The sequence below is a fragment of the Talpa europaea genome, assembly GCF_964194135.1.
Source record: "Talpa europaea genome assembly, chromosome: X".
NCBI lineage: Eukaryota > Metazoa > Chordata > Mammalia > Eulipotyphla > Talpidae > Talpa > Talpa europaea.
In genome coordinates, this window is record NC_140081.1 from 44,640,677 (window position 1) to 44,667,420 (window position 26,744).

Here is a 26,744-nt window from a genome sequence, read left to right on the forward strand (position 1 = left end):
CCATAACCAGATCTGCTCACCAGCATAATCTGAGGAATTTATCTTTTCAAAACACATAAACCCCAAGACCCCCAGCCCAAATCTGCTGAAGCAGAATCTCTGGAAGGTGGAATCTGTGATTGTGTTTTTGGAGATGGCTCCCAGCTGATTCTGTTGCACTCCTCTGGTTTGAGAACAGCTGGGTTGACTTGCTGCCAGGGCCCTAACCAGCAACTGAGCCCTGCCCTCTTCAAAGGCCATATAAGGAAGGCAGACCTGTCCCTGCCTTCACACTCCTCTCCTAGTCTACTCCCAGGGGCCACACTGGCCTCTCTGCTCACACCCTGGCTGTCGGAGCTTGCTGAGTTGAAGCCACAGGGCTCCAAAGAGCCTCTTCCCCTGCCCATGGGCTGCATACCCCAACCCGGGCATCCGCTCTGCCTTCTTCCTCTGGAGTGTCCTCTGTGTGAAGGAGACCTCCAGAGGCATCTGGGAAGGAATCATCACAGGACTCCAGGGGGAAGGGAAACATGGGAGAAAGAGGTCCCTGTAGAGACAAAAAGCAAAAGGGGAAGCACAGACTCTGCTGGCACTGAGGATTAGAGCAAGAGCCGTTCTCCCCATTTGGGCAGCTTTACAATTTTCAGAGCACTTCCATAGTCATCAACCACTTTATATTTTGGCCTTGAAGATAGGGACAGATATCTCAGGTCTCTAGACCTTGCTTTCTGGTCACCCTAGCTAAAATAGCCCCGTCATTTTTTATCTTCTTACCTTGCTATATATTTATAGCCTTCACTACCTGGAATTTTATTTGATTCCCATGTATCATTACTTGTTTCTTTGTTTATTGTTTGTCTTCTTCACTAGAATGTAAGTTTCAGGAGGGCAGGAAGTGTGGGCGTCTCATTAGCTCTTCCATCCCCAGTGATTAGAAGAGCATAAAATGTGAACTCAAGAAATGTTTGTTTAGGGCCTCCCCGGGGTGGCACAGAGGTTGAGCGCTGGGTTGCGAAGCTGTCTGCAGCCTCCGCGGCGCAGGTTCGATCCCCGGCTGCTCCCCGGCCACCTGAGGAGGGTCCCACATGGCGTGCAGACCTCTCCTGCCGCCCGCTGCTCCCCTCAGCAGTGTACTTCGGTCCTTCTGCCTGCTCTGCTCCCCGCTCTGGCTCTGGTGAATTCTCTCACCCTCCCGTGCTTCTGACTGTACCCAGTGCATGTATAAACAAAGCAAACAAACAAACAAATAAATAAATAAAAACATGCCTCTATTAAAAAAAATTAAAAAAAAGAAATGTTTGTTTAATATGTAAATGAGATGTATAAATGGGGAAAGCAAAATCCACAAAGAGAACCCCTTGGTTGCAAATTAAACAGCCAGTCCCAGCTTTAGACAGCACTGGATTCCATGTCCCTTTTTGTCCTAACTCCCTGGAAAGTCCTCTCTCTTCTCCCACTGTGTCAAGGCTGCTGCACAGCACTTAGCTCGAAAATCTCTCCATTGATTTGGGCTCCTGGCCACGAGAAAAGGGCCGTTGGGTTTGGTGGTGAGGACCCATGGCAATCACTGAGAACCTGAGAAGGGGCTGGTTTGCTTTGCCAGATACAGCACAGAAACTAAACCCCTCAGCCTGACCAGCCAGTGCCTTCCATGGTCTGGGCAACTGGAAGGACCAACTGATGAAGACCAACCCACACCCACTGATAGACACCCTCCCACTAACTGCCCATGGGCTGGCAGGTTTCGCTGGGCTTGTTTTTTGTTACTCTTCCCATGAGCCTGCCCATGGGAGACCATTGGGCATGCATTATTTATGCAGGCTTCAGCCTGCCAGGATTAGAAAGCTACCTCACCAACTTTATGATCTTGAACAGATGTCTCTGAACTGCCTCTGTTTCATCATTTCTACCTCACGGACAGGGTTCAATGAGACAACCCATAAAAAGTGTCCAGATGGGGTCTGGCACAAATTAAATGCTTAATGCATGTTACTCATGGTTGTGGTTATTTTGTTAGAGCTCAATATTTTATGTTCTTATTGTTTCTGATTTATTTTATTTCATCGTCCTCATTGCTATCATTGCTTTTACTTTGCTTTATTCTCCTTCCACATATTCTATGCATTCTTCTTATTCTAGACGATAGATAAGGAAATGGAAATACAACAGAAGCCCAGCAGTGACTTGTCCTGGATTCACCAGTCACCAAGAAGGCCATAGCCCCTGAGCTCAAGGGCTGCTTTAACCCTATACTTTTGGGAAGACCTCTTGCCACCATGGTTGGGACTGAGCCTTGCTGCAGGAGCTGGGTGGTGTTAATCACATGAGGCACACACTGGGCTGAATTTGACCCTGTGGGAGGCCTATTATCTAACCTTGCCAGGGACCCAACCACTATGGACTTCCTTCCTCCGTGGCTGAGATCTTTGAACCTCACCTTCAGATCCAATTTCATTCCTGGCACCCATCCTGACAATGGGCAGCCCTGGGCTCACCTGCTGCCTTCAACATCAGCCCTTGGGTGGCCTGGTCCTGGCCTCGTGTCTTCATTCCAGTCACTGCGCACTCATTGGTAACAGTGACACATCCTTACCTTGACCACCCTAGCTCTTCTCCCTGGTTCTGTCCTTGGTGACTGGAGAACTGAGCCCTGCCTTGCCTTTGCTGGGCTCCTGCTGGGGTCCTCCTGCTTGTAGACAGACCCCCTCCAGCTGCCACATCCTGGGGCCCTAGGAGGAGGCCTCCACTATGTTATTGGCCCATATTTTGCTCCAAGGAAATGATTAACTGCCTCACATATGCTGGAATTCCCCACAGTGAGGACACTGAAACTGGTAGTCTTCTGCGGCTAAAAGATGAAGGGGAGTCCCAAAATCTTGTGTGCAATATTTTGTATTGCATCTCCCTGGGGAGGAAACCAAAGAGGGGATATAGAAAGAGCTCAAGTATAAAGTTATATCCTGCCTTTCTAGTAGAATCTGTTCATGGGTGGTTCATAAAGAATTATCAGAACCAGAAGAAGCCATATAGCCACCTGGTCCATTGGTTTCTAAACCCAACTGTTCATCAGAATCACCAGAGAACTAGGTCTTACCCCTTAAGATTCTGATTCAGGATATCTGGGAAAGGGCCTGACAGTGCATTTTTTACACATACATGTGCAGCCTGGTTTAGGAACTACTGCTCTAATCCAGTGCCTTTTTTTTTTTTTACAGATGGGGGAAACCGAGACTCAGAGAAGTATGTTTTCAAGATCATATGGCAACTACCTAACCTGACATCGAAGGCCCTCTATGATTTACTTCCAATCGACCCTTCCTCATTTTAGCATCTCATTTCTGCATGCTTAGGGCTGCTATATAAAATACAGGATGTCAGTTAAATTTGTATTTCAGACATTTATACTAAGAAAATTATTCATTGTTGATCTGAAATGCAAAATGAACTGGGCATTCTGTACTGAAGTTTACTCAATCAGCAGTTCTAGGGGCCTCCTGCAGGGCCCCTGAAGGAAGTATACATCAAGTTACTCAATAAATGTTAGCTATTGTTATAAATCATCATCATCTTTTCTCTCCAGGGCCAAGCAAGCATAGTGATCAGTAAAGATGAATGAATGAATACATGATTAAAAGTAAAAGGTGTGGAATTAAGGTCCTGTGTTCTAGTGACAAGATGTGCTAGATGCCAATGTGAGCAGCTTTGCATTGAAAATACATATGCATTGGAAGACTATGCGATAAACCTCTCTCTAGGGGAGTAAATTGCTTTTGGAGATTGTTACACAAATATTTGTTACACATCTATGTTTCTGGTTTTGGCAGTAATTATTGGAAATGAAAATTTAGACTTGTGCCTTTTGCTATGTGCCTGCTTTCTTGTGTGCTACTAGGAAACTGTTTCCATCAGGCTTCACTTTCTTTCTCCTTCCATCAACATGGAATTCACTCATCGGAAGCTTGGCAAATACTTCGAGGCAAAAAAAAAAAAAAAAAAAAGAAGTTCAAGTATAAAATCAATTCCTCACTGGGGCTTCCAATAAATATTGTAGTCAAGTGTTCATTGAGGCCATGGCTTTCATTAAAATGAGCATAAAATAAACAGGTTAATACTGAAATAAAAGTAGGCAATGACAGGTAGTTTTCTAGTGCAGTGGGATCTAGTATTCTCATCTAAAATCACTTCTGGCTTTTGTTGGCAGAAAGCACCCAGCACATTGCCTGCTATTCAGTAGGTGTCAAATAAATAATTGTTGATAAACGACTGGACATCATTGAATGAAAGGTAGTGTATAAATACATGCATACTTATATGAATCATTTCAAAATAAAATCAATGTGGAATAATTATTCTACCCCTTCTTTCTGTCTACCAGGTTCCTGGTTAAATCTGGGAAGTGACTGCTTAGACCTTGCTACAGGAACCCCACCTCAGCTTTCATGCATTTATATCACCATTTATAGTGATCCCTGTTAGGTACTTGAGGCTGATAGGTGAGTCAGACCAACTTTTCCTTATAAACACCCAGTGACTATTTTGGAATCTTTGCTGTGTTCTTTACTTATTCTATGATCTTTGAATGTTCTGAAAAGCCCTGACTGCAGCATCAACGATACATCTGGTACCAGAACACAAACTTCTCTATAACCCAGATTAAGTCCTCCCTACTGTATTACCCTTAGCACCATAAAGCTGTATTTATTCAAAAGTGATGGGGAAAAGAACTTTTCCAGGCAGCAGGAGACATGGATGCAAGTCCGAGCTCTGCATTTGATTTGCTGGGTAGATTGGATACTCCCTTCCCTTACTTGACCCTCAGTTTCCCTTTTTGAACAATGAACTGGCTGCTCTGCAAGATTGTTCCTGCTCATGTGTTCCAGGATTTTCTACTGAGGTCTAGTTAAGATCTCGTAATACAGTGGTTTCAAATTATACCCCAGCCATTCCTATAGGTTCCTGAGACCCTGGAGTCCAAGAGTCAACAAAGTCCCCCTTTTCAAACTATATATTTGTGGAAGGCAGAATTTTCTGATCTACTTCATCCATCTCACAACAGACTGAATGCAGAAATAGCAATGAAAACCTGGATGTCTTCCACTAAGCCAGACATTAAAGAGAATAGCAAAAAATGTAAAATCATGGCACTTTTCTGAGAAAATTTATTTTTGTTCTAGAAAATATTATTCATAAAATATATTAAGAATATGTTCTAATATCTGTAATTTATGTTAATCTGGTTGATTTGTAAAATCTTTTTCAAATGAATGATGAGTGAGTGAATCAATCCTCTTTAAATGTCTCAGTCTTGGGGCCTCCCTGGCGACAAAAGGGGTTAAGACACAACCTATGAAGCACAAGTTTGATCCCCAGTCAGGGAGCTACCCACATGGTGCAGCAGACCTCTCCTGACTCGCCCACTGCTCCCCTCAGCAGTGTGTTTCAGTCAATCTGCCTGTTCTGTTCCCCACTCTATCTCTGGTGAATCCTCTCAGCCCCCACCCCACACCTCTGGCCTGTACCCCAGTTCTTGTATGCATAAATAAATAAATCTTTAAAAAAAGTCTCAGTCTTAATTTCTAAGTAGGTTACCATCCACAAATATAACCCATGTAAATAAAAAACTCTTTGGTTTTTAATAACTTTTAATAGAAGAAAGGTGTGCTGAAATTAAAAAAAAAATCCCTAGAATAGCTGTTCTGTCACGTCTCTGACTTTTGTCTCATTTTATTTTTTCTTGTTAAATTTTTACTGATGTGCTGTTGTATCAGATCCTTGTCAGTGTTTGGACAGTGTAGGATTTCTCCTCTCAGGTGTGGTCATGGTAGCTCTCTCATCAGCTGTCTCATGTTTTACAGCCTTTTGCATTGGGGAACCCAAGTGGGATCTGTTCGGTATTGGGCAGAGGGATGGACACAGTGATCCGGGAAGAGGTACCTCTCTTCCTAACTCACAGACCTCAGCCAAATCAGGCTTCTCTTATCCTTTACCGGGGTCCCTTGACAGAGGCTGGTGGCTCAGGACTTTGTGGAGATACCCCCACTGCAGGCAGCGCCAATTTCTGGGTGGGTTAAAGTGAGAGTCTCTTCCCTGCTTGTCTGCCGACAGGTTTACAGTCCCTTCCAGTTCTGCCTGCCCTAGCTGTCACATTCTCCATACATCCTACCTCTCTCCACTCTCACCACCATAGAAAGCAGGCTTCATATCTGCTCAGTCTATCATGGGAAGCCCTGGGTGTGAGGGAAGGGAGTACTCCCCAGGTTCAGAGCTCCCTTCAGGCATGAGAGCAGAAAGAGAAGAGAGAAGGGAAGATTCCCCTTAACTGACAGAAGCCACTACACATCAGTCTCTTCATGTCCCTTCTCCCTTAATGGCAATCCTGGGAGGTGAGGAGAGATTTTTATCCTCATCCCCATGTTATAGCCAGGGAAACTGAGGGTTCCAGAGAGAAAGTGACTTGCTGAGATGTTACTTTTTGGCTAAAAAGTAGCTGTGCTTGGATTTGAGCTCTGATCATTGGATGAAACAGAGAGTACAAATACATACATGCATAAATCATTTTTAAACAAAATTCATGTGGAAGAATTCTACCCTGTCTTTCTGCTACCTCCTTGACTCCTACCAGTACTCCTCTGGTTATGAGAGCAGAATCCATAGGCAATGAGCTAACAGGTTCAGAGAAGTGAAGTGGATTTCTGAAGGGCACATTGCCAGAATGTAGCAGACCCAGCATTCAAATCTACGTTATGCTAGACACAGTACAGTGTTTTAGTTCATTTAACTTAAACCTTCCAACAAGGTAAGTACTAGAATTTCCCCCCATTGTATGGATGGGATTTGAATTCAGGCAGCCTACTGCCAGACCTCATGGGCTCCAACACTGCTCTGTGCTTTCTTGAGGGATGGATGGCATGAGAGGCCTAGAACCAAAGCCAAAGTCTCCTGATCTCTCAGGTCAGTGTGCCATGCACTATAGTTTCTTGAACGAATGCCCAGAGCCACAGCAGGCACAACTCCTCTTGAACCTAAAGAAAGTCTGAACCTAAAGAAGGAAGTGAACTCCAGGGAGCAAGGCCACACTCCATCCACGTAGACCTGTGCCCTGGCTATGCAGCCCAACCATCCTCCTATGTTGTCCCATGGTTCTCCATCCTCAGACCCTCTGGCAGCAGGCAAGAGAGTGAATGCTCTGAGGAGGGAGCACACCTCTGCTCTGGGTCTTCATGTTGCTACCCTGCCCTGTGTAGAGGACTTCGCCTTCTAAGCCCGTGTGCAGTTGGACACAGGTGAGAAGGAGCCACTAGTCTTGCCTGTTGCTGACTGCCATCCTGAGAGGCCCAATAGAATGGACATGTGCACAGCGCTGGAGGTCAGGGTTAGAGGTGAAAGATCAGTTATCACAACCTCTTGCAGTACAAATCTGGTAAGTAAGGGCCACAGAATAAGTTGTAAGCAGAGCTGGAGGGATCTTTGTGGACCCTTAGGACAAGCCTCTGGGCCATACCACTGATGAGGAAAATCTCCAAAGATAGGTGGAGGCTTCCTCAAGGCTGGTTTGGAGTTGAGGACCTTCCAGGGTCCCAGAATTTGGCCTTTTTCCTGACCAGCTCAGATCTGTGACACGGAGGGGAGATCAGAGGGAGTAAGTTATTCTGGGCGTTGTGATGACATGTGCTCCCAGAGACCCAAGTCTGGCCCTTTGCCATGGGGTCCCTGGGAGCTCTCTGGCTATCAGCCATGGCACCCTGCCTGCTGAGGCCTGGGGGGAGGAGGAATCACTGATTCTTAATGGCATCCTGCCCAGAAAGCCTACAGAACTGCCCAGTGCTAACTCTATTTCCACTGAAAGAATTGACTTCAGTGTATCCAGAGGGTTCAAGTTCAGATTCCAGGCTGAACTTCTGGAACTGGGCAGTTCTGAGCATGGCAGTAGACAAAGGAAGGAAGCCATTATCTCCTTAGATGTTCTGGAAAGGATTCATATCCAGTCTCAGTCTATCTGAACTGGGAGACAGCTGTTATACCCGGAAAGAGGGGAATGGATGAAATGACTTTTGAGAGCTCTTGTTCTCTTTGGGGCATTACCTGACAAAACACAAGCATTTCAAGAGGAGCTATGACTCCTGTGAAGAATGGTGTTTTTTTTCCAGACTTTCCCTGTAGATAACCCCAACAGAAGACTCAGAGACCTGAAACCCTACCTTTCATTATGCCACCGGGAAACTGAGGCCCAGAGAGGGAGGGGCCTCCCTGAGATGCCAGAGTGAGTCATGATTCCTGACATTAATGAGCAGAGCTGGAGAATTGACCCCCTCACCCAGAGCTCAGAATACCTGTCTGAGAGTGTTTCCTGAGGCCACAGCTTTTATCCTCCTACTGACTGTCTTCATACTGTCCATGTCCTGCCCAGACCGAGGGCTCTCTTCTCTTTCCCCTTTTTGTTGGCACACTTTCTACAGCCCCTGTTTGTCTTGGTTGTACACAGAGGCCCCAGGGAGCGCTGGTGTGGCCTTAGGCAGGAGGCAATCAGACAGGTTGCCAGATGCAGGTGACAGGACTGACAGGTGAGACAGCAGGCAGGCTTGACACTCCAAGTTCAGGGAATTTCAAATGGTATTGCTGTTCAGTCCCAGACTACTGGTTAACGGTGCCTGCCATGTCTGAATTGGTGATCCGCCTCCCAGTCCCTCCTCCTTAGCTAGCCTCTTTCTCCCTCCCTCCCTCCCTCCCTCCCTCCCTCCCTCCCTCCCTCCCTCCCTCCCTCTGTCCTTTTTTTTTTTTTTTCCTTCCTGAAGGCTCCTGGAGTTGAGGCGAACTGAGCTCAGGCAAGCCACTGCTCTCCGCCTTCTCCCCTCATGGTGCCCGCTGATGGAGCTTAGGACTAGAGCTGGCTCTCACAAAGCCCCCAGTCCCCTCTAGCCTAGTCCCTAGAGAGGGAGAGACTTATGCACAGCAGAGCTCTGCTGGGCCCTGCTACTTTTCGAGTGCCCCCATTATGCCTCTGCTGGATGTTTTCTGGGCTTGCTTCAAGAAAGTGAAGGTAAGTGCCTGCCTAGACCCAGCCCACCTGCTGCTCAGGGATCTATGAGACAGCTGGGGACCACCTCACACCAACTGGGAAGGCAGATGGGCTTCTGAGACTACCTTGGAGTTAGAAAATTTTGGGTTCAAATCTTGCTTTTGTCATTTAACCCACTCTGCGAACTTCTGCTTTCCCATGAAAATCAGTAAGCTAACTGACTCTTTTTCATAATACTTGTCTCTGTTGCTTCCTCAGCCTTGCCATAAAGGCATGATTCTTAACCTCTCTGAGTCTCAGTTTTCTCAACTTTAAAATGATGACGTTGGTGTTACTGTTTATATATTAAATGCATACAAATACAAGAGATTATGTGTGTGTAAAGTTCCAGCATGATTCCAGGAATATAGCATCCATATGAGTCATGGTAACTATTATTATGATCATTAGTACTAATTTCCATCAGCATTTATTAAGCACCCACTCTGTGCTAGGCAACATGGAAATTACACAAAGCCAAAAGGAGACTTGACTTCTGTCCTCAAAGAGGAGGTAGAGAAAGTGACAAACTTTTATCAAGCACCTACTGCATGCAAGACACTATGGTAGGTAGTGAGTTAGTCAATAAACATTTTTTGTGTGCATACTACATCCTGGACTTGGGGCATTCAGATACTAGAGGGATATGTGAAGAACAACTTCTGCTCTCAATAACCAAGGGATGATATTTGTTTAGTACCACTTATGTATCAGACATAGGCACTTTCAATGAACTTTTGTGGTAATCTTCAGCACCACCCATTACTTCCCTGCTTTGGTGGGTGGGGAAAGGAAACTGAGAAATCTTTGCAAGGTCACTTGTTAGGACTGGCAGAGTTAGGATCTGAATTCCTAAGTGCAAATTCTTCTCGACTTTATGTGACTTTCTGCGGCTCAACCCAGTAGAAAGACTTTTAAACAAGTTTGACTATAAGATAGGATGAAAGTAAGGCTAGGACTCTTGGAAAGGACAGATCACTTCCACTAGGAGGGACTAGGAAAGGTTTTATAGGGAGGTCACAGTTGGGCTGAGCCTGAGGCTTGAAGGAAGAGTTTTCAGTATGACAAGGGGGGGAAGGACATTCCAGGCATGCTTAGCAGAGGGAACTCTGAGCAAGAGTCTGCAGGCAGTCCAGGGGTGGTGGGCTGGGGGAAGGGCTAGTGTAGTAATGTGCCTGGAGCGCTAGAGATGGAGAACCAAACTGATTGAAAATGGTCTGTTAGTTCACTAACCTCAGTGACGTTTTCAACTACCTGTAGTAAAATGAGAGAAAAAGTGGGGATGATGTAGTACAGTTTTCAGAATGCTAAATTAAGTCAACTCAAAGGGATGTTCTTTATTTGGATATTACTATGTCCTTCATTTGGGGTGAGGAATCAAATTATCTTCTTTTTAATGAAATAGGAATGAGAGATCCTCTTGTGATTTTTAAAATGTTTGGCCCCATCACAATAAAAAAGGCACACTTTGTTTCTGTATTTAGTTATTTAAAAATTGTCTTCTTTATCCATGAAATCCCAAAATCTGGGGACGGGTCGTTTTCAGAGACAAGGATGGGGCAAATTCCAGTAAAGTGGAGACATAATTAAATGGGTGGTTTTTAAGGAAAGTACTCCAGCGGCCTTGGGAGGGGGCATTGCAGAAGGGCCCTATGCTGATGAGTGCAAGGAGGTGGCTGCCATGGCAGCAAGGGTGGTTAGGCCAGAGTTGAGAAGGGCATGGGTCTAGTGTTAAGCACAGGGCAAGGGGCTAGTGAAAGTGCCTGGGAGGTTTGATCTTCCAATTAGGCATTCTAATTGGCAGTGACTGGCAGTGTTTAAACCCTTTTGCACTCCTGACCTCAACCTCTCAGACCTGCCACAAACACAGTGTCTTAGAAATTGTGAAGGTGGGAAAGCCACAAGAGAAGGTCAGGGACCTCTATCCCAGATCCCAGACACTAACCCCTTCCATTCACATATGAACAAATCTGCAAACACAAGATGGAATTTGAGCACACTCTCAGCTATACCTTTTTCATCCACTTCAATTTCTTTCCCTTTGGTAATCACCAATCTGTTCTCGGTGTTTAGGAGCTTATGTTTTGCTTTGTTGTTCATTTATTTGGTCTTGTTTTAATATTTCACATGAGTGAAATCAGATGATATTTGTCTTTTTTTTCCTCTGCGTTATTTCATTTAGTATAATACCCTCGAGTTCATCCATGTTATCATAGGTGGCAAGGATTTGTTATTTTTTATGAGTAGTATTCATTAACTCATCAGTCAGTGGGCACTTAGGTTGTTTCCAAATCTTTGTTTTTGTGAATAGTGCTGCAGTGAACACATTGGTGCACAGAATTTGTCAAATTAATGTTTTCGCATTTTTGGATAAATACCCAGAAATGGAATAGTTAGGTATGTTACCTCTGATATATTGGTTATATTATTACTTTTTAAAGGGATGTCCCTACTAAGGAGATTGTGTCTTGGAGTAGGTAGGGCACAAGCCTGATTTTCTGGAAGCAGATGCCCAAACTGGACACCAGGAGCACCCAGAGAAAGAACAAGGGCTATGTGCAAACTCCAGGGTTAAGGCCTCAGGTCTTACCTGCTCCATTGCCGTGGGTCCCATTGGCCCTCTACTCTGGCCTGAATCTAGGAACAGAAGCCACCTGTTTGAGATCTTAAGAATAACTCCTCAGATATCAGGGATACTGGGAAGGTGTCAAGAGACTAGGCCAGGGTGTGGGATTGCTCTGAGCTGCACTGAGGTTAGGGGCAGACAAGAGACATGCATTTGAATGGGAGATGAACCCAGAATAAATCATTTGACATGTATCTGATGTGTCTTCCCTGGAGGCCAGTAGGGCAGGAAGATACCCAGACTGCTCAGCACAACCAAACATGCCTCATGCTCATGCCAGCCCTCACATAGGACTGTTTCTCTGATTGTCCTTTTGCCCCCTTCCAGCACTTCACATGCACAGAATGAGTATCCAGAACCTGAATCCTGTGTCATGTTGCTCTCTTTGTATCAGGTGGACATATCAGTTGCTGCAGGCCACTGGCCAAGGAGGTGGAATATCAGCTGGTGCTCCATCTCAGTCATGACCTCTAGGTGACTTTGAAAGGGTCCATACTGTTTTTTTTTTTTTAAGATTTATTTATTTATACATACAAGAACTGGGGTACAGGCCAGAGGTGTGGGGGGTGAGAGAATTCACCAGAGACAGAGTGGGGAACAGAACAGGCAGATCGACTGAAATACACTGCTGAGGGGAGCAGCAGGTGAGTCAGGAGAGGTCTGCTGTGCCATGCGGGTAGCTCCCTGGCCAGGGATCAAACTTGCGCTGCAGTGGCTGCGGTGAGCTGCGGCGAGCTTCATAGTTTGTGTCTTAACCCCTTGTGCCACCAGGGAGGCCCAGGGTCCATACTGTTTGCCGTCCCTCTATTCCTCCCTCTCATAACATAGAAAGATAGTCACACAATATCAGAGATGGAAAGACCCATAGAGATGACCTTTTTTTTTAAAAAAAAAAGATTTATGTATTTAAAGGGCCTCCCCAGTGGCGCAGCGGTTGAGCACTGGGTTGAGAAGCTGCCCGCAGCCTCTGCAGTGCCAGTTCGATCCCCGGCTGCTCCCCAGCCACCAGAGGAGGGTCCCACATGGCGTGCAGACCTCTCCTGCCGCCCGCTGCTCCCCTCAGCAGTGTACTTCGGTCCTTCTGCCTGTTCTGCTCCCCGCTCTGGCTCTGGTGAATTCTCTCACCCTCCCGCGCTTCTGACTGTACCCAGGGCTTGTATAAATAAATAAATCTAAAAAAAAAAAATTAAAAAAAAGATTTATGTATTTATGCATACAAGAGCTGGGGTGTAGGCCATAGATGCAGGGGGATGAGAGGATTCACCAGAGACAGAGTGGGGAGCAGAATAGGCAGATCCACTGAAATAAACTGCTGAGGGGAGCAGCAGGTTAGACAGGAGAGGTCTGCTGCACCATATGGGTTATCTCCCTGGCTGGGGATCAAACTCCTGCTGCAGAGGCTCCAGATAGATTCATATTGCTGAGACTTAGCCCCTTGCACCACCAGGGAGGCCCACGACTTTTCATCTCTCCCTCTTCCCTCTGAAATACCAAATGAAGAAATGGAAACCCAAAGAAGGGAAGAAATATGCTCAAGGTCACAGAGGGGTCAGTACATAGCCAGATGCACATGTGGTCAATATAGACCACATGGCCCTACTTGTTCTGTGACAAAATCCAAACACAGCTTGTCTCAGGTAGTCTCTAACAACAAAACCAGTGATTCACTTATACATGCCATATACACGTGCACACATAAACACACAGGATAATAACCCCATTGCTCCTGCCTATAGAGTTTCTATGCAAGGGAAAGCAAACCATGGACAAAAAAATCCCTTGCAAACTGAGAAGCCTCTTAGTGATTAGCTACCCATCCATGTGTCAACACAGAGTGTGGTGCTTTTGCTATCACTGCTCTCCCCTTAACCAGCCCGTGTGTGTAAGTGGTAATGTACATGTACACTTTTGCGACTTGTACATACAGTCACCTCTCAATTTCTGGGTTCAAGGAAATGAATTATGACATAGACTCCCAGTTCATGGAAAAACCACTTACCAATGGTAGGGCAAGATCCTGTACCCCATAGGAGGAGGCTTCACAGCCAGGATTCCTCTTTCAGTTCCACAATCCAGTAAAATGTGTCAGTTTTGTTATGGGTACTGGCTGCCAACATGGATGAAAAACCCACACTGTGGGTTGTGCCTATGTGGCTAATTGTAAATTTCTCAGCTGCTGATGACATATGTTGTGATTCTGTAAGGCACAGATATCTGGGCTGAGATGAAGGAATAAGTTGTTGTAGGCTTACTGTCACAGGTGGTCTTAAAGGAAGTTTTTAGATGTGGATGATCTAAGCTATCTTGGAGGAGTTTCCTGGTTCAGGACAGAAGGCGGCTTAGTATGGCAGAAAGAGTACTTGACAAGGGGTCAGAATGACCTGGATGTCATGCCCACCTCTGCCACCACTAGGCTGACTGGTCACAAGCAAGCCATCCAGGGGAATAAGACATAATGTAGTTGCCAAAGAACTGATGACACACCAGAGAGGCTCAATTGCATGGGAAAATGAAGGGACAATCTATGATGGTAAAGAGAAGGAAGGCTTCTCAAGGAGAAGTAAGTTTGGAGACAGGAGACGAAGGTGGCACAGTCAGGGAATTTGTCCTGGATATAGGGGTTGGGTAGGAACGGTGTGGGAAGAATGACCAAAATGAGAAACCTGGAATTTCTTAGGTGGAAGTTGGATCTTGGTGCTCTTGCTGCAGTGCAATCAGGAGGCTCTCTAGAGTAAGAAAACATGGCATCCAACACTTTACCTATCTAAGCCACAACTTGCTGGTTGTGTGACCTTAACAATGTTGTTTCACCTCTCTGAGCTTTCGTTTCCTTCTCTGTAAAATGGAGATAATAGTACCTACCCATTGGGTTAATATGTATTAAATGTTTAGAAAAGTACCTGGCACATAGTTAGTGAGCATTAACCATTTTTTTTATTGTTTGCACACTGGGGAAAATTATAATTCCTACCTTACAAGTCTGTAGTGAGGATCACCTGAAATAGTGATGATAAGGCTTGTTGAGATGTTTGTTGTTATTGTAAATGAAATGAGGAGTTTCCATAGCCTAGGGAAAGTTTTGAGGAATTCATTCTTTCATTCATTCAGCCTAACAATATTGTTTTCAGGGCCTACCATGGGCCAGGCACTGTGCTAGGCCCTGAGAAGATAGATAATGGTAGAATGGTAATGCTAGGCCCTGAGAAGATAGGCCCTGAGAAGATAGATAATGATAGATAATGGTAAGATAGCTGTGGGTCCTACCCTCATGGAGCTTACTGTTGAGTAGATATAAAATTAATAACGCTCAAACTTCCCAAATACCCTGTTGGTGGATATGGCTGATTTAGTCCATAAATTGTCAGCATGTGAAACTATCCAGTCAATTAACTAGTTTTGTCTATCTAATACTGGTGCTTGGCAGTCTTGCCCAATTCTCAAAGCAAAGGAATGTCTACACTGGAGCCCAGGGTACTTCCTGCACCAGCACAGTCAGGAACAATCTTGAAAGTGGGCCCAGCCTGGGAGGAGAAACCATAGGACTTGCCTGAACTGCACTTTTAATTTTTGTTCCTCCTTTTGTTGCCTCATGTTAGCACAAGTGATAAGGTTTGCTCAAGATGCATTTGAGGTAGAGTATATTCTCTAGGCAGTGGGAGAGATGGGCATAGGCACTCGGGAGGTAAGATTAGAAGTAGGAAGCAAGGCTTTGAATCTGACTTCTGTCTTGGACACAAATTCTTACTTTGCCTTCAACTTCTTTGGTGCCAAAAGGAATATGAGTGGGGACATAAAGAGGGGGGCGGGAAGTGGAGGTCATACCTGACAGCATGGCTGGTGGGGGCAGGAGTAACTGGAAAAGGCTGCAGATAAGCAATGCCAGATGTTTTCCTCCCAAAACATTAGAGAAAGTCAGCTCTTCACATGTGTTAACTCATTTCACCATCATAGCAACACTGTGATGTGAATGCTACCATTTTCATCATCCTCATTTTAGTGAAACACAGGCGGGTTTAGAAACTTGTCCAAAGTCACGCAGTCACTAAATGGTAAACTTGGAATTTCAAACCAAGCTAATTTCATTCTAAAGTCCATGTTCCATCTTTCAGGTTTATGTAATCTCCACCTATAAATGGAGCTGCTGGGTTGGTTTATCTTTGAGATTCATGTGACAGTCTCATTACATTTTATATATACTTATCGGAAATTTCAAACCAAATGAAAAAAAAAAAGCTCTCAAAATGTCAGTGATTTCCATTCAAGGTCCCTTGGGAGGAGGAGGGGGGCCCAGACTCAGGGAACTGTGCCTGCACTGGAGGCTGGTCCTCCAAGCAGCTGGCCCCCTAGGGCCTGAGAACAGCTGGAGCACTGAGAAACTGTGGGAACCAGGGTCTGGTCTGTATTTCCACGTCACTAGTAACAATAGCAGGCAGCAACAGCTCAGGTGGTCTGTGGCCGGAAGTGGGCCCTGAGGTTTCACAGTGGGGTCAGGGTGAAGCTTCTTGACTCACCCCTCTAGCCCACCCCTGAGCTGCTGCTGCCAGGGTCCTTGGAGTACAGTTGGATGGACAGTGCAGGTGCCAATATTGCCAAGGGGCAGAGGAAAGGAAGTCCTGTATTTGGGGAATGGGAGTTGAGGGCCATTCCTCTGCCCTGGATGGATCATTATGGGAGTTTGAGAGAAGAATATGATGTAATGGTCATAGTAGCTGCTGGAAATAGGATATCAATCGCTAGCCCGGGTTCTGCTTCTTATTACCCGTTCTGAGCCTCATGGGGAGCGTACTTCCTATTTCATAATTGATTGCCAGATGTGAAAAGACATGCCACATAGTATGCAGTCGGTAAAGAAGAGTTAAATTTGAGGATAATTGATTGGGTGTTCTTGGTGACTCTGGAGTCATGGCTTGTGTCCTCAGTTTCCTCATCTGTAAAATCAGACACTTGACCTGATTGAGGAGAGCTTAGAATTATGGACGTCCTGTGAGAGTAAAAAGACTATAGGAAAGACAGGTGCTACTACCACAAAGCACAGGAAGTGGGTTGTTTAGGTGGTTCCCCAATTCCTCTTATCCCCACCCCTACTCCAATACCTGGTCAAATTAGTTCAGAGGTGTGGAAAAGCAGCTTCATTCCACCCTGGAACCACCATGTGTCTCCCTTCCAGTCACTTCTTACACTCACCCTGTCTCAGGCCCCACTCCCAGAAAGTCTCCCAAGCTCCCAAGTTTGGAGCAGGAAGGAGGGTCCCTGTTGGCTGGTGGGAAAGTCACATCTTTAGGATATGACATTCCTGAGATTATCCAGAGAACCTCTGGGGGTTGCAGCTGTTGGCTTACTCTCCTCCCTAACTCAGCTCTAGGCCTGCTGTGGAGGTGGAAGAGTAGGCCCAAGGCTGGAGAAGCCTGGAGAAAAAGGGGCCCAAATACAGGAAGCTAGGCCTGGAGTGGTCTTGCAGGCCCAGTGAAAAGCAGGGAGTGGGGAAGGATAAAAGGCCCTGCCAGGAATTAGGGCAGAGAGCCCAATGCTGTAGGGATTTCTACCAGGGGGTAGTTATATAATGGTCTGTGGACCAGCATTCCAGAGGCCACAGTTCTGGTCACCTTGTGGAGCCAGGTGGGTAAGTGGATATTAAACCACGGTAATCCTGGTAGGTAGGAATGGAGGTCCCACACTCCAATATAATATGGGGAAGCTTGTATCCTCTGAGAGGTGACAAAGGGGAGACAGACTCTCAGACTCTCAGTTCTACAGAGGCCTTCTATTGTAGAAGTCATTTCTTCTATCACCCTATTCCAGCTGGGATTGTCCCTCACCCTCTTTCCTGTGATGGGAGGTAAGAATGTTTAGGACCTATTGTTAAGACAAGTCTAACCAGCAAAGAATTGGTCAAAGGCACAAGGTCAGGCCCAGCATGCCAGTGCTGGTCAGTCCTACTCTCTAGTAGGTCTCCTCTGTCCTTTCCAGGGAAAAGATTGGCATCCCTCAGGGCTGAAGCACCCCATGCTCAATAGACCTCACACACTGAACATGAACACATGTTCCCATGCCACTTGGATGGGGTTCATAAGACACTAATGATCTAATTTCCACCTAATCCAGCCCCAGCCAGCACACCATCCTATATATATATAGGATGTCTTCAGGCCAGACTAAGAGTTCCTCTAAGGACTCAGCCAAATACAACCCCTATTCTAGTTCTAGCATCATGGAAGTTGGCTGAGTGTGTAAAACACACATGTACACTCCTGCATGTATAAGTGGCCAAACCCAATGTACCTTCTCCCAGTGGAGAGACCCCAGGAAGCAGAGGAGTCAGCTCCTGAAGGGCCAGGGGAATCCACTACCCCCAGTGGCCATAGTCTATGTTGACAAAACACAAGCTGAGCCTGGGGGTGGTGAAAGCCAACTCTGGAGGTTGGCAGAGTCAGACTGTGAATAAGGCTCTGTGTGGCTCAGCTGAGAGGGCCGGGGGAGGCTGGAATGTCAAGAACGTACTCTCATGACTGGCCCCAGGCTTGGGCCTGTGGTACAGGGCTTGCCAGGGACCTGGGGGTGGGATGGCAGGGTGGGGGAAGAGCAGAGAAATGAGGCAGGCAAAGGATGAGGAGTCTCTCCAGGCCTGCCATCAAGATAGCAGGACAAGGGTTGTCAGGGAGCCTGCAGGCCAAGAGAGGGTGCTGGAGAGAATGAGCTCTTGCCCAGCCAGTGATGGGCATGGACTCCTTGAGCCTGGGCAAAGCCTGCCAATAGCCCTTGCAGCTTGTTTCCAAAGCACCCTTCTCTGACCTCCTCATCGAGCCACCAGCTTTGTGTTTCCGTCTCCCCTTTGATGATGCTCTCTCTTTTTCATTTTTTCAACACATCTCCCCTTTTCTGTAAAAACCTCCTGATGTCTTTTGCTATCTGATCACCCTCTCTCCCTCTGGGCCGTAAGCTCTTCAAGGGCAGGGACTATATCTTCTCCTGGGCAACTCAACATCTGCGGTTGGGCCACAGCGCCCACTGGACAACCCTGAGCAGATGTTTCACAGACCCCTCAAATCCAACACGTCCGAAAGGATAGTAATTACAAACAGAAGATTCCCTCCCACCTTTTCCCTCTGTTCCTGACTTCAGTTAGTGGTCATCCACCCAGTTGCCCAGGTCAGAAACCTAGGAGCCATCCTCAACTCCTCTCTCATCCTCCACATCCTGTCATTCACTTTGGCTCTATCATGTAAATAGTCCACACATTGGCCCCCTCTTTTCTACCCCATGGACCACTGAACCATCACTAGTTTTGCTTAGCCTCCCCCACCTCCATGCCCAATCAATTCTTCACTCAACAGTAACATTCTGAAACAGGAATCTGACTATGTTGCTCTCAGGCTTAGGCCCCTTCAATGTTCCTGGCCCCACTGGGCTTAGGATAAAGTTGAAGTTCCTTCATATGACCTACAGGATCCTTACGGTCTGGTCTGGCCCCTTCCACTGTTCACACTTATTTCTCACTCTCTGCCTGGCATTCTGCCCTTCAGCTAGACCACACACAGTCCCTGCAATCACATGCTTCCATACTTCTTTGCCCTGCTCTGTGCTCTTCCATCTGCCTGCCTTACTCGTTGGCCCCTTGCCTGCCTGATGAACAACTATGCACCCTTCATGACCTGCTCCCAATGCTGCTTCCTTCTAAAAGGCCCTCATGACAATGCATCGGTACTCCCAGCAACTAATTACTCCCTCTCTGCAGTTCCACAAGGCTTTATACTTTCCACAGCACTTACTTGAAATTGTGATGATTTGTTCACGTGGCATGTTCTTCCTTTCTTAGCCCCTCACCCCATAACACACACGATTGATTGTGAATTCATCAAAGGTAGAGAACAAGTCTGATTTATCCAAATCCCTGAATATCTAACATGGGGCCTATTTCTTAAGAGGTTCATAGTGAGAGCCTCCTCTGGATGGGAATGACCCACTGGATGGGAAGAATGTCATCACTACTCCTGGTCTCCTTGTAGCATGGGTACCTCTGTAACTGTTAGACTCCTGGCAGCTGGGTTCAGAACCCCCATGTGAGAGGAACATGTCTACAACCAGGAAGCCAAAGGAACCATCACTCTGTAGCAGAACTCTCTGATGTAGAAGTTCATGTCTCATCTTCCCCTGTAAGTGTCTCAACTACCAAACTAGTGCCTGGATCAGGGGTCAAAGCAGAGATGGACTCGTGGTCCTGACCCAGTCCAGGTTATCTTGAATTCCAGAGAGAAAAGGTAGGATTCAATGAAATTAGCAGCCCCATAAGCCTAAAGTGCAAACTTAGTTCTGAAGTGCACTGCTTATATGACCTTGAGTAAGTAATTTCACTTCTCTGACCTCATTTTGTTCATGTCACATGAAGATAATAAGGCTACCGTGTTGAATGTCTATGACAGTCCAACAAGGACATTTATTTGAACCTGTAAATCCTTGAATAAATGTAAATTATCTTTCATTGTTCTTGAATTGTCTTTAATTCTGTTATTCCTATGCTGGGTTGGGGGGTCGGGTGGAAGAGGAGGGAATTTAATATGACCAGAACATGACTACAGAGTGATAAGCAGTCCCATCAGCAGTTCATCTAATTTCCCAAACTGTCAATTTAGGTCCTTGCAGGGGCTTGCTTCTTTCCCTCCCACTCTCTCATTCTTTATTCCTGTTTGTCTACCACTGATAATGACATTGACTTGCTTAATCATAGGTCCACTTTAACTTTATAGGGGACTTTCATATTTCATTCCAGAATTTGCCATCACCCTCACACTACTGTTCTTCAAGGACCTTGCCAGTGGCTACTCAGAGGTGGAGGACTTCTGAAGCTTCCTTTCACCTGTAGTCAACTGTGGGTTGAAGATTCACCAGGTTGTCTTGTGGTCTCCAAGGATACATCTAACTGTCAATCATTTGAGAGTGATCTAGGACTGAGACAAATCTCGTAGGACCAGAATTTTCTGTGGTCAAGTGTCTCCATCTAATCTCCAAGTGCAACCACTGTGCAGAGGATAAAAATGATTCCCAGCACAATAGCAACTGCTTTCCCGATAAGCTTTTGCTTGATTTAGAGGCTGGCTGCAAAAAGGCAGAAGAATAGGCAAGGAGACCCTTCGACATCTAAAAGGAATCCTTATTTGTTGCTTTCCTTTTTCTGTTCATTCTCAACTACTGAATTAACTTATCTACCACTACTCAACCACTAATATTTTCATCTTAGCCACTAACATTGCTTACCTGAACTACTGCCTCCTCAGGAATGTCCCTGCTTCTGCTCTAGCTCCCCAAGCCATTCCCCACTCCTATAAGACAGAGTGATCTCTTCAAGGTGTAAATCTGATCTAGATATTCTCCTGCTCTCTGTCTTCCAGTGGGTACCTACTCTAAATTGAATCCTCAACCTGGCCTTCAGAGCCCTGCTCCATTTGGCCCTTGCCTCACTTCAGCCTCTGCCTGAAATCTCCTACACCCACATCTTCATATTGCTGGCTCCTGCTTGTCATTCAGGTCTCTGCTCAAAGTTCAGTTCCTTAGAGAGACCCTCCCTTACCACCTTTTCCAAAGTAATCTCTTCCAAAACCTCCCCCATCTACCGCCTGTCTTCCTATCACTCTCTAACCAATTCTGGCCTTAAAAGTGTTCTTTTTTGGTTCTTTATGATGTCAGAAATGTCCATATTTGTTTACTTATTTATTGTTTTTCCTTGCTCCATGAAGACTGGGCCCTTATTTGTCTAGATAAGGTCACTTCTCTATCCATACCTCTTGCAGTGTGCACTACAGGGCATTGGTGCTCTATGAATTAATTTGTTGAATGAATGAGTTATAATGAGCTTTCTCATTATAAAATTGACAATATTTAAAAATGTTTTCTTGTATATTTATTTCTCACAAAGCCTTCAAGGTCAGGATTACTTCTATCCTACTCTTATGGATGCAGAAACTGAGACTCGAGAGCTTATGGATGGTACCTAATGTCACATATCACTAAGTAGAGGAAGATAGCCCTGAACTTGAGCTTTCTGACACTAAATCATGCTCTTTCCACCAACACAATTTTCTGCTAATCTGTCTGATGCTATGTCTACCAAGGATGGCACCTGCCACACAAATGTTGACTAATTATCTGATAATCTTTAGGGTTAGGCCTTGGAATCGGACCGTGAACCATATGGACTATGTCCAGTCCCCGGCTTTGCGTACACGCTCCATTTTGTGAGAGTGGGATGATTTGGAGGAATCAGCCAGTGGGGTGGATACGGTAGGATGGAGTGAATGCTCAGGAGCCTGGGCGTCTAAGCTCCAACTTGCTCTCTCCTTCATCATAGACCATTGAACAACTAGGGTTTAAACTGCATCAGTCGGGCCTCCCTGGCGGCACAAGGAGTTAAGCCTTAGCACTAGGAAGCTATCTGCAGCCATTGTAGCACAAGTTCAATCCCCAGCCAGGGAGCTAACACACATGACGCAGCAGAGCTCTCCTGTCTCATCCGCTGCTCCCCTCAGCAGTGTATTTCAGTTAGTCTGCCTGTTCTGTTACCCATTCTGTCTCTGGTGAATCCTCTCATCCCCTGCATCTGTGGCCTGCACCCCAGCTCTTGTATGCATAAATAAATAAATCCTTAAAAAAATAAACTGCACCAGTCCCCTCATATATGGACTTTTTTTCAATAAATGCAGTTCAGAACCATGAACGTATCTTCCTTAATAACTTTTTCCCTCTCTAGCTTACTTAATTATAAGAATAGGGTATATTACATATATAACATGAAATATGTGTTAATCAAATGCATATATTATTGGTAAGACTTCAATAGCAGGCTGCTAGTAGTAGTTTTGTGGGAGTCAAAAATTATATGTGGATTTTTGACTGCACAGGGGGTCAGCACTCCCAACCATTACATTGTTCAAGAGTCAATTTTCTTTTTCTATGGGCTTCAGTGTGTCTTTCTGTGAAATGGGTAGATTGAATTTGCTGACTTCAAAGGTCCTTTCCAATTCTGACATGACCTGGGACTCTGCAATGCCTTGATTTCTTCTGTTTCTTTTGCAGTGCTTCTCATCATTGCAGGGGACGAAGAAAGCCGGTGAGTGTGTGAGGTGGGGCTAACCAGTGGCATGCAGTGGAACTGAGTTTCTCAGTCGTCAGTCCCCTTGGACTGGCTGGTCAGGTCCCTGGTTAGTGCCTAGATGCAAACGCTGGGGGCTTCTGTTTTGTCTTCCTCCAGCGGGCATTTTCTCTGCTCCTTGGACCTTGCCTTTTGGAAGTGAGTGAACGAGTGGAGTTTCTTTCTAGCTCAGATGGAGGGGTTTCTCTGCTTGAGGAGCCAAGGGAGGGTTTCCCCTCAGAGGTATCGGCAAGGGTTAGCCACCCATATGCTTCCCTTATTCTTGGATGTCTTCATTGCACTGGCAAGTATATTAGCACTGGGAGGTATTTTGGAGGAACAAACAGGTAAGTGGAAGATAAAGGGAAGAAACTTGGCCTTTGGGGTTCATTGTCTTGATATTTCTGACCTGTGTTTTATCTGGAAGGCTTCCCAGAGGGTTACATAGGACATAACCTTGAGGAAAGACATTCCTGCCTTTTTCTCTCTTACAAGTTTTTTTTTTTTTTTTTTAAGCCTGACTGTCTGCCTGCCTTTCATCTCCAATGTCCTCCTAGAGTGTGGACAACTGGGTGACATTCTGGGAGCAACTCCCTTCCATTGATGACTGGGGCAGCAGAGATAGTGAGATACCGGCCCATAATAAATCTGCTGCCAGTACCTGAAATAAATACTGGAGTTGGTTTTGCTGAGATAATCTAACCCATCCTCCTAGCTCCAACCTGCCCTCAACCATTCCCCTGGGCTCCAGTTTTTCATCAGTATGAGCCAATGCTGGAATGTGCATGCCTTCTATTTAGTACTAAGTGGTATTGGAAACTGAAAGACACCAATTAACAAGTGGCATGCTAAGGGTCTGTGTGAGGCCTCCTGGGGAGACACTGGAAGAGAACACCTGAACCCTTGCTTCAAAGGGTCTCTCCCAGTAGTTGGACCTGGTTTGAGCAGTCTTACCAGGGTTAGAGAGGGGTTGTGGTGACCGCCCCGGACTTTTCCACACCTTAGGAACTTGAGTTCTTGGGTGGTGTCTATTAAAAAAGAAGGACCAACAGAGCAAGTTGTTTATTTGCATTGCTATGACAGCAGATATGAGGGGACCTATTTGAAGCAGAAACACTGCTTTGATCAGCAGACAGCATACATCTGCTTCTCCAGACCCACCTCCCCCACCCTGTCACCATTCCAGGACTTCTTGCTGAGCACAGTTCCTGCTTTGCAACAGAAACTTCTGGGGACACAGGATCTGTGGACTGCCCATACTGGGGGAAGGACAAACTTCTCCATTTCAGAGATACCAGCTGTAAAGACTAAAAAGAAATCCCTTGGGCCCTGAAATAGTGACCTCCCCTTTTCCCCGCTTCCCGCAGACAAATGTATTCCCAGCTGCCAAGTTGCCGTATTAGAATGTCTGTGCCAGACTGAGTGACCAGCTCTGAACCCTGGGAGGATGGACACCAGGTGACTGAGCGGTCTGTGACTTCCAGGGAAAACAGTGTCTTTTAAAGAGCGGGGCCAGGCAGAAAAGGTTGCCACCTAGGGAGCTGAACTGGGATTGGCTTTTTTTCCCCCTAAGGATAGTATTTTTAAAAAAGATTTATTTATTTATGCATACAAGAACAGGGTGTAGGCCAGAGGTATGGGGGGTGAGAAGATTCACCAGAGACAGGGTGGGAAACAGAACAGGCAGATCGACTGAAATATTCTGCTGAGGGGAGCAGCGGGCAAGACAGGAGAGGTCTGCTGTTCCATGTGGGTAGCTCCCTGCCCGGGGATCGAACTCATGCTGCAGTGGCTGTGGACAGCCCCACAGGCTGCATCTCAACCCCTTGAGCCACCAGGGAGGTCCTGGGATTGGTTTTTGTGCTACTTCCGTAGGTTAAAATTTGACAAATGTCTATTTAAGAGCAAATGTGAACACATAGTCTCAGACTGATCCAAGGATAATCTGGCAAAAAGTACATTATGTGGCTGCAGCAATGGAAGTGGCAAGACATGGAGAATCAGGGCACCTGGATTTTAGCCCAAGTTTCATTGCTGGTTCACCACGTGAGACTCAACAAGGAACTTCCTGTCTCTGCGTCAGTGTCCACATCTATTAAATGGAGCTATTGCACAGGGCTCTCATACAGATCATAAAAGGTATAGTGTGTTAAAAATGTCAAAGTGCTGAAAAAATGTGATTATTTCTGAGATTAGCTCAGGGAAGGGGCAGAACTCTTTGTCTCACTATTTATTTAGTTTTGGAACTCCTGATACCTTCACAGAACACCAGGAATGCCCAATGTTTCAAATTTCAAGAGGCATGTGAAAATAAAAGGTCTTTTCCCACCCCTGCCTCTCAACAACCCAGAAATGTTCTTAGAGGTAACCAAGGTTACCAGTTTCTTGGGCCTTAGATGAGTTTAGAAGTGCTAAAAACATGAGCTGCTCTAGATAGGACTTCAGCGGAGGCTGGAGCTACCTGATTTGGGATGGAGGTAGGTTTGAGAGGATTGTGCAGAAAAGGTACTGAAATTGTGGGGTGGTTAGTTTGGGAGTTAGCATTAGTTTAGCATTAGTTTGGAAGTCAAGAGTCCTGGGATCCAGTCCTGACTGTGCTGCTCATGGTTGAATGATGTTGTCTCCCACTCTCTAACCCTTGATGTTCCTTCCATTCTCACAATGCCTGTTATATTCTCATATGCCATTCTTGCAAGTTCTAGTAGAGTAGAACACATGTGCTGGAGGACAGTCCCAACCAAAGACCTTCTGGAGAAGAAAAATCCAAGCCACCATATGATTTGCATATGTAGTTTTCCTGTTATGATTAGCCAACCAAGGGTTTCTCTGACATGTTACTGATTTGGTTCTAGTGGTCTCACTTACACAGCAAGTGTTTGGCACCATCTTCACAGGAAAACATTAGGAATGTTCAACTGGCTTCTACATATGTAGTGCTGCCCAGACATAGGAAAGTGCCTGAATGACCTGTGACTGTCCTGCTATCGTGGTCCAAGATTCCACCAGTATTATGTTTCCCGAATGTCACAGATTATGAACCAGCTTCACAATTTTGCCACCACTTTATCCTGTAACATTATATACTTGTTATTTTCCTTTAAATCAACTCAATTTTAAACAAATATGCCATAATATTTATGAAATTAGGTTTTGAGGAATAAGTTATCATTTTCCGATTCGATGCTGAATTTTATCTGTATCATGATTCAAGATGTCAGTGCCTCACTTCACATCATCCTGAATATACAGGAAGCACTGGAAACAGAACTGGTGATGACAAAAGTCCTCCCTAGAGGAGGGTGAAGATTTCAGGGCTCACTTCAAGACTCTTCAGGGGCTTTGGGTTCGCTGTGTCACTTCACATTCCTTTCAGGTGCTCATATCATGTGTTTGAGCATGAATTGCTCCTTAGATATAAATGGATTCTGGGGTCTAAAAAAGATTCCCTTCCCTCCAAACAATTCTGGCAGCTTCATTGGTACTGAAGAGAGAACATTTGTCTGGGGGAGTCAGAAGCTCTAGGTTCCTGTTTTGACTCTGCCCTTTGCCAGCTGTGTGACCTTGGGCCTGTGCCCTTCCTTCCTGGATCTTAGTGTCCCAACTTTAAAAGGATACTTTATTCTAACTGACCTCTGAGGTATCTTGATGTTCTGAAATTCAATAACACCTTTGCTTGCAGACCCCATACTTCTGCTTAAACTATTAACTCCCCTTCCTAGCAACTCCCAGAGGTGAGGAAGCTGATGATCTTCCCTCACATTGTCCTTGCACCAAATCCTTTATGAGCCTCCTTGTGTCTAGTGCAAAAAGCCCCCTTTTTTGGCAGGACTCATGCAGGGCTTCTCTCCAGGTTCCTGTTAAAGTGGCTAAGGTGAACTGAGGGGTAATAGTTGGCCTGTAATAAACAAAAGCTCAGTTCCCCAAACCAACTGGCTCCACCCTGGCTGTAGGCTGTAGGCTTGGCC

At 45.7% G+C, this 26,744-nt stretch overlaps 1 protein-coding gene across 1 annotated transcript in view; it reads left to right on the plus strand.

The window, feature by feature from the left end:
• Positions 1 to 8,971: 8,971 nt before the first annotated feature.
• Positions 8,972 to 26,744, plus strand: part of STARD8 (StAR related lipid transfer domain containing 8) — a gene marked incomplete at both ends in the record, with an annotated part of 73,582 nt that continues 55,809 nt past the window's right edge. The window contains 2 exons of the mRNA XM_084258235.1: positions 8,972 to 9,016; positions 22,725 to 22,758. Of these exons, the coding sequence (XP_084114361.1) occupies positions 8,972 to 9,016; positions 22,725 to 22,758 (79 nt within the window). The remainder of the gene's footprint in view (positions 9,017 to 22,724; positions 22,759 to 26,744) is intronic.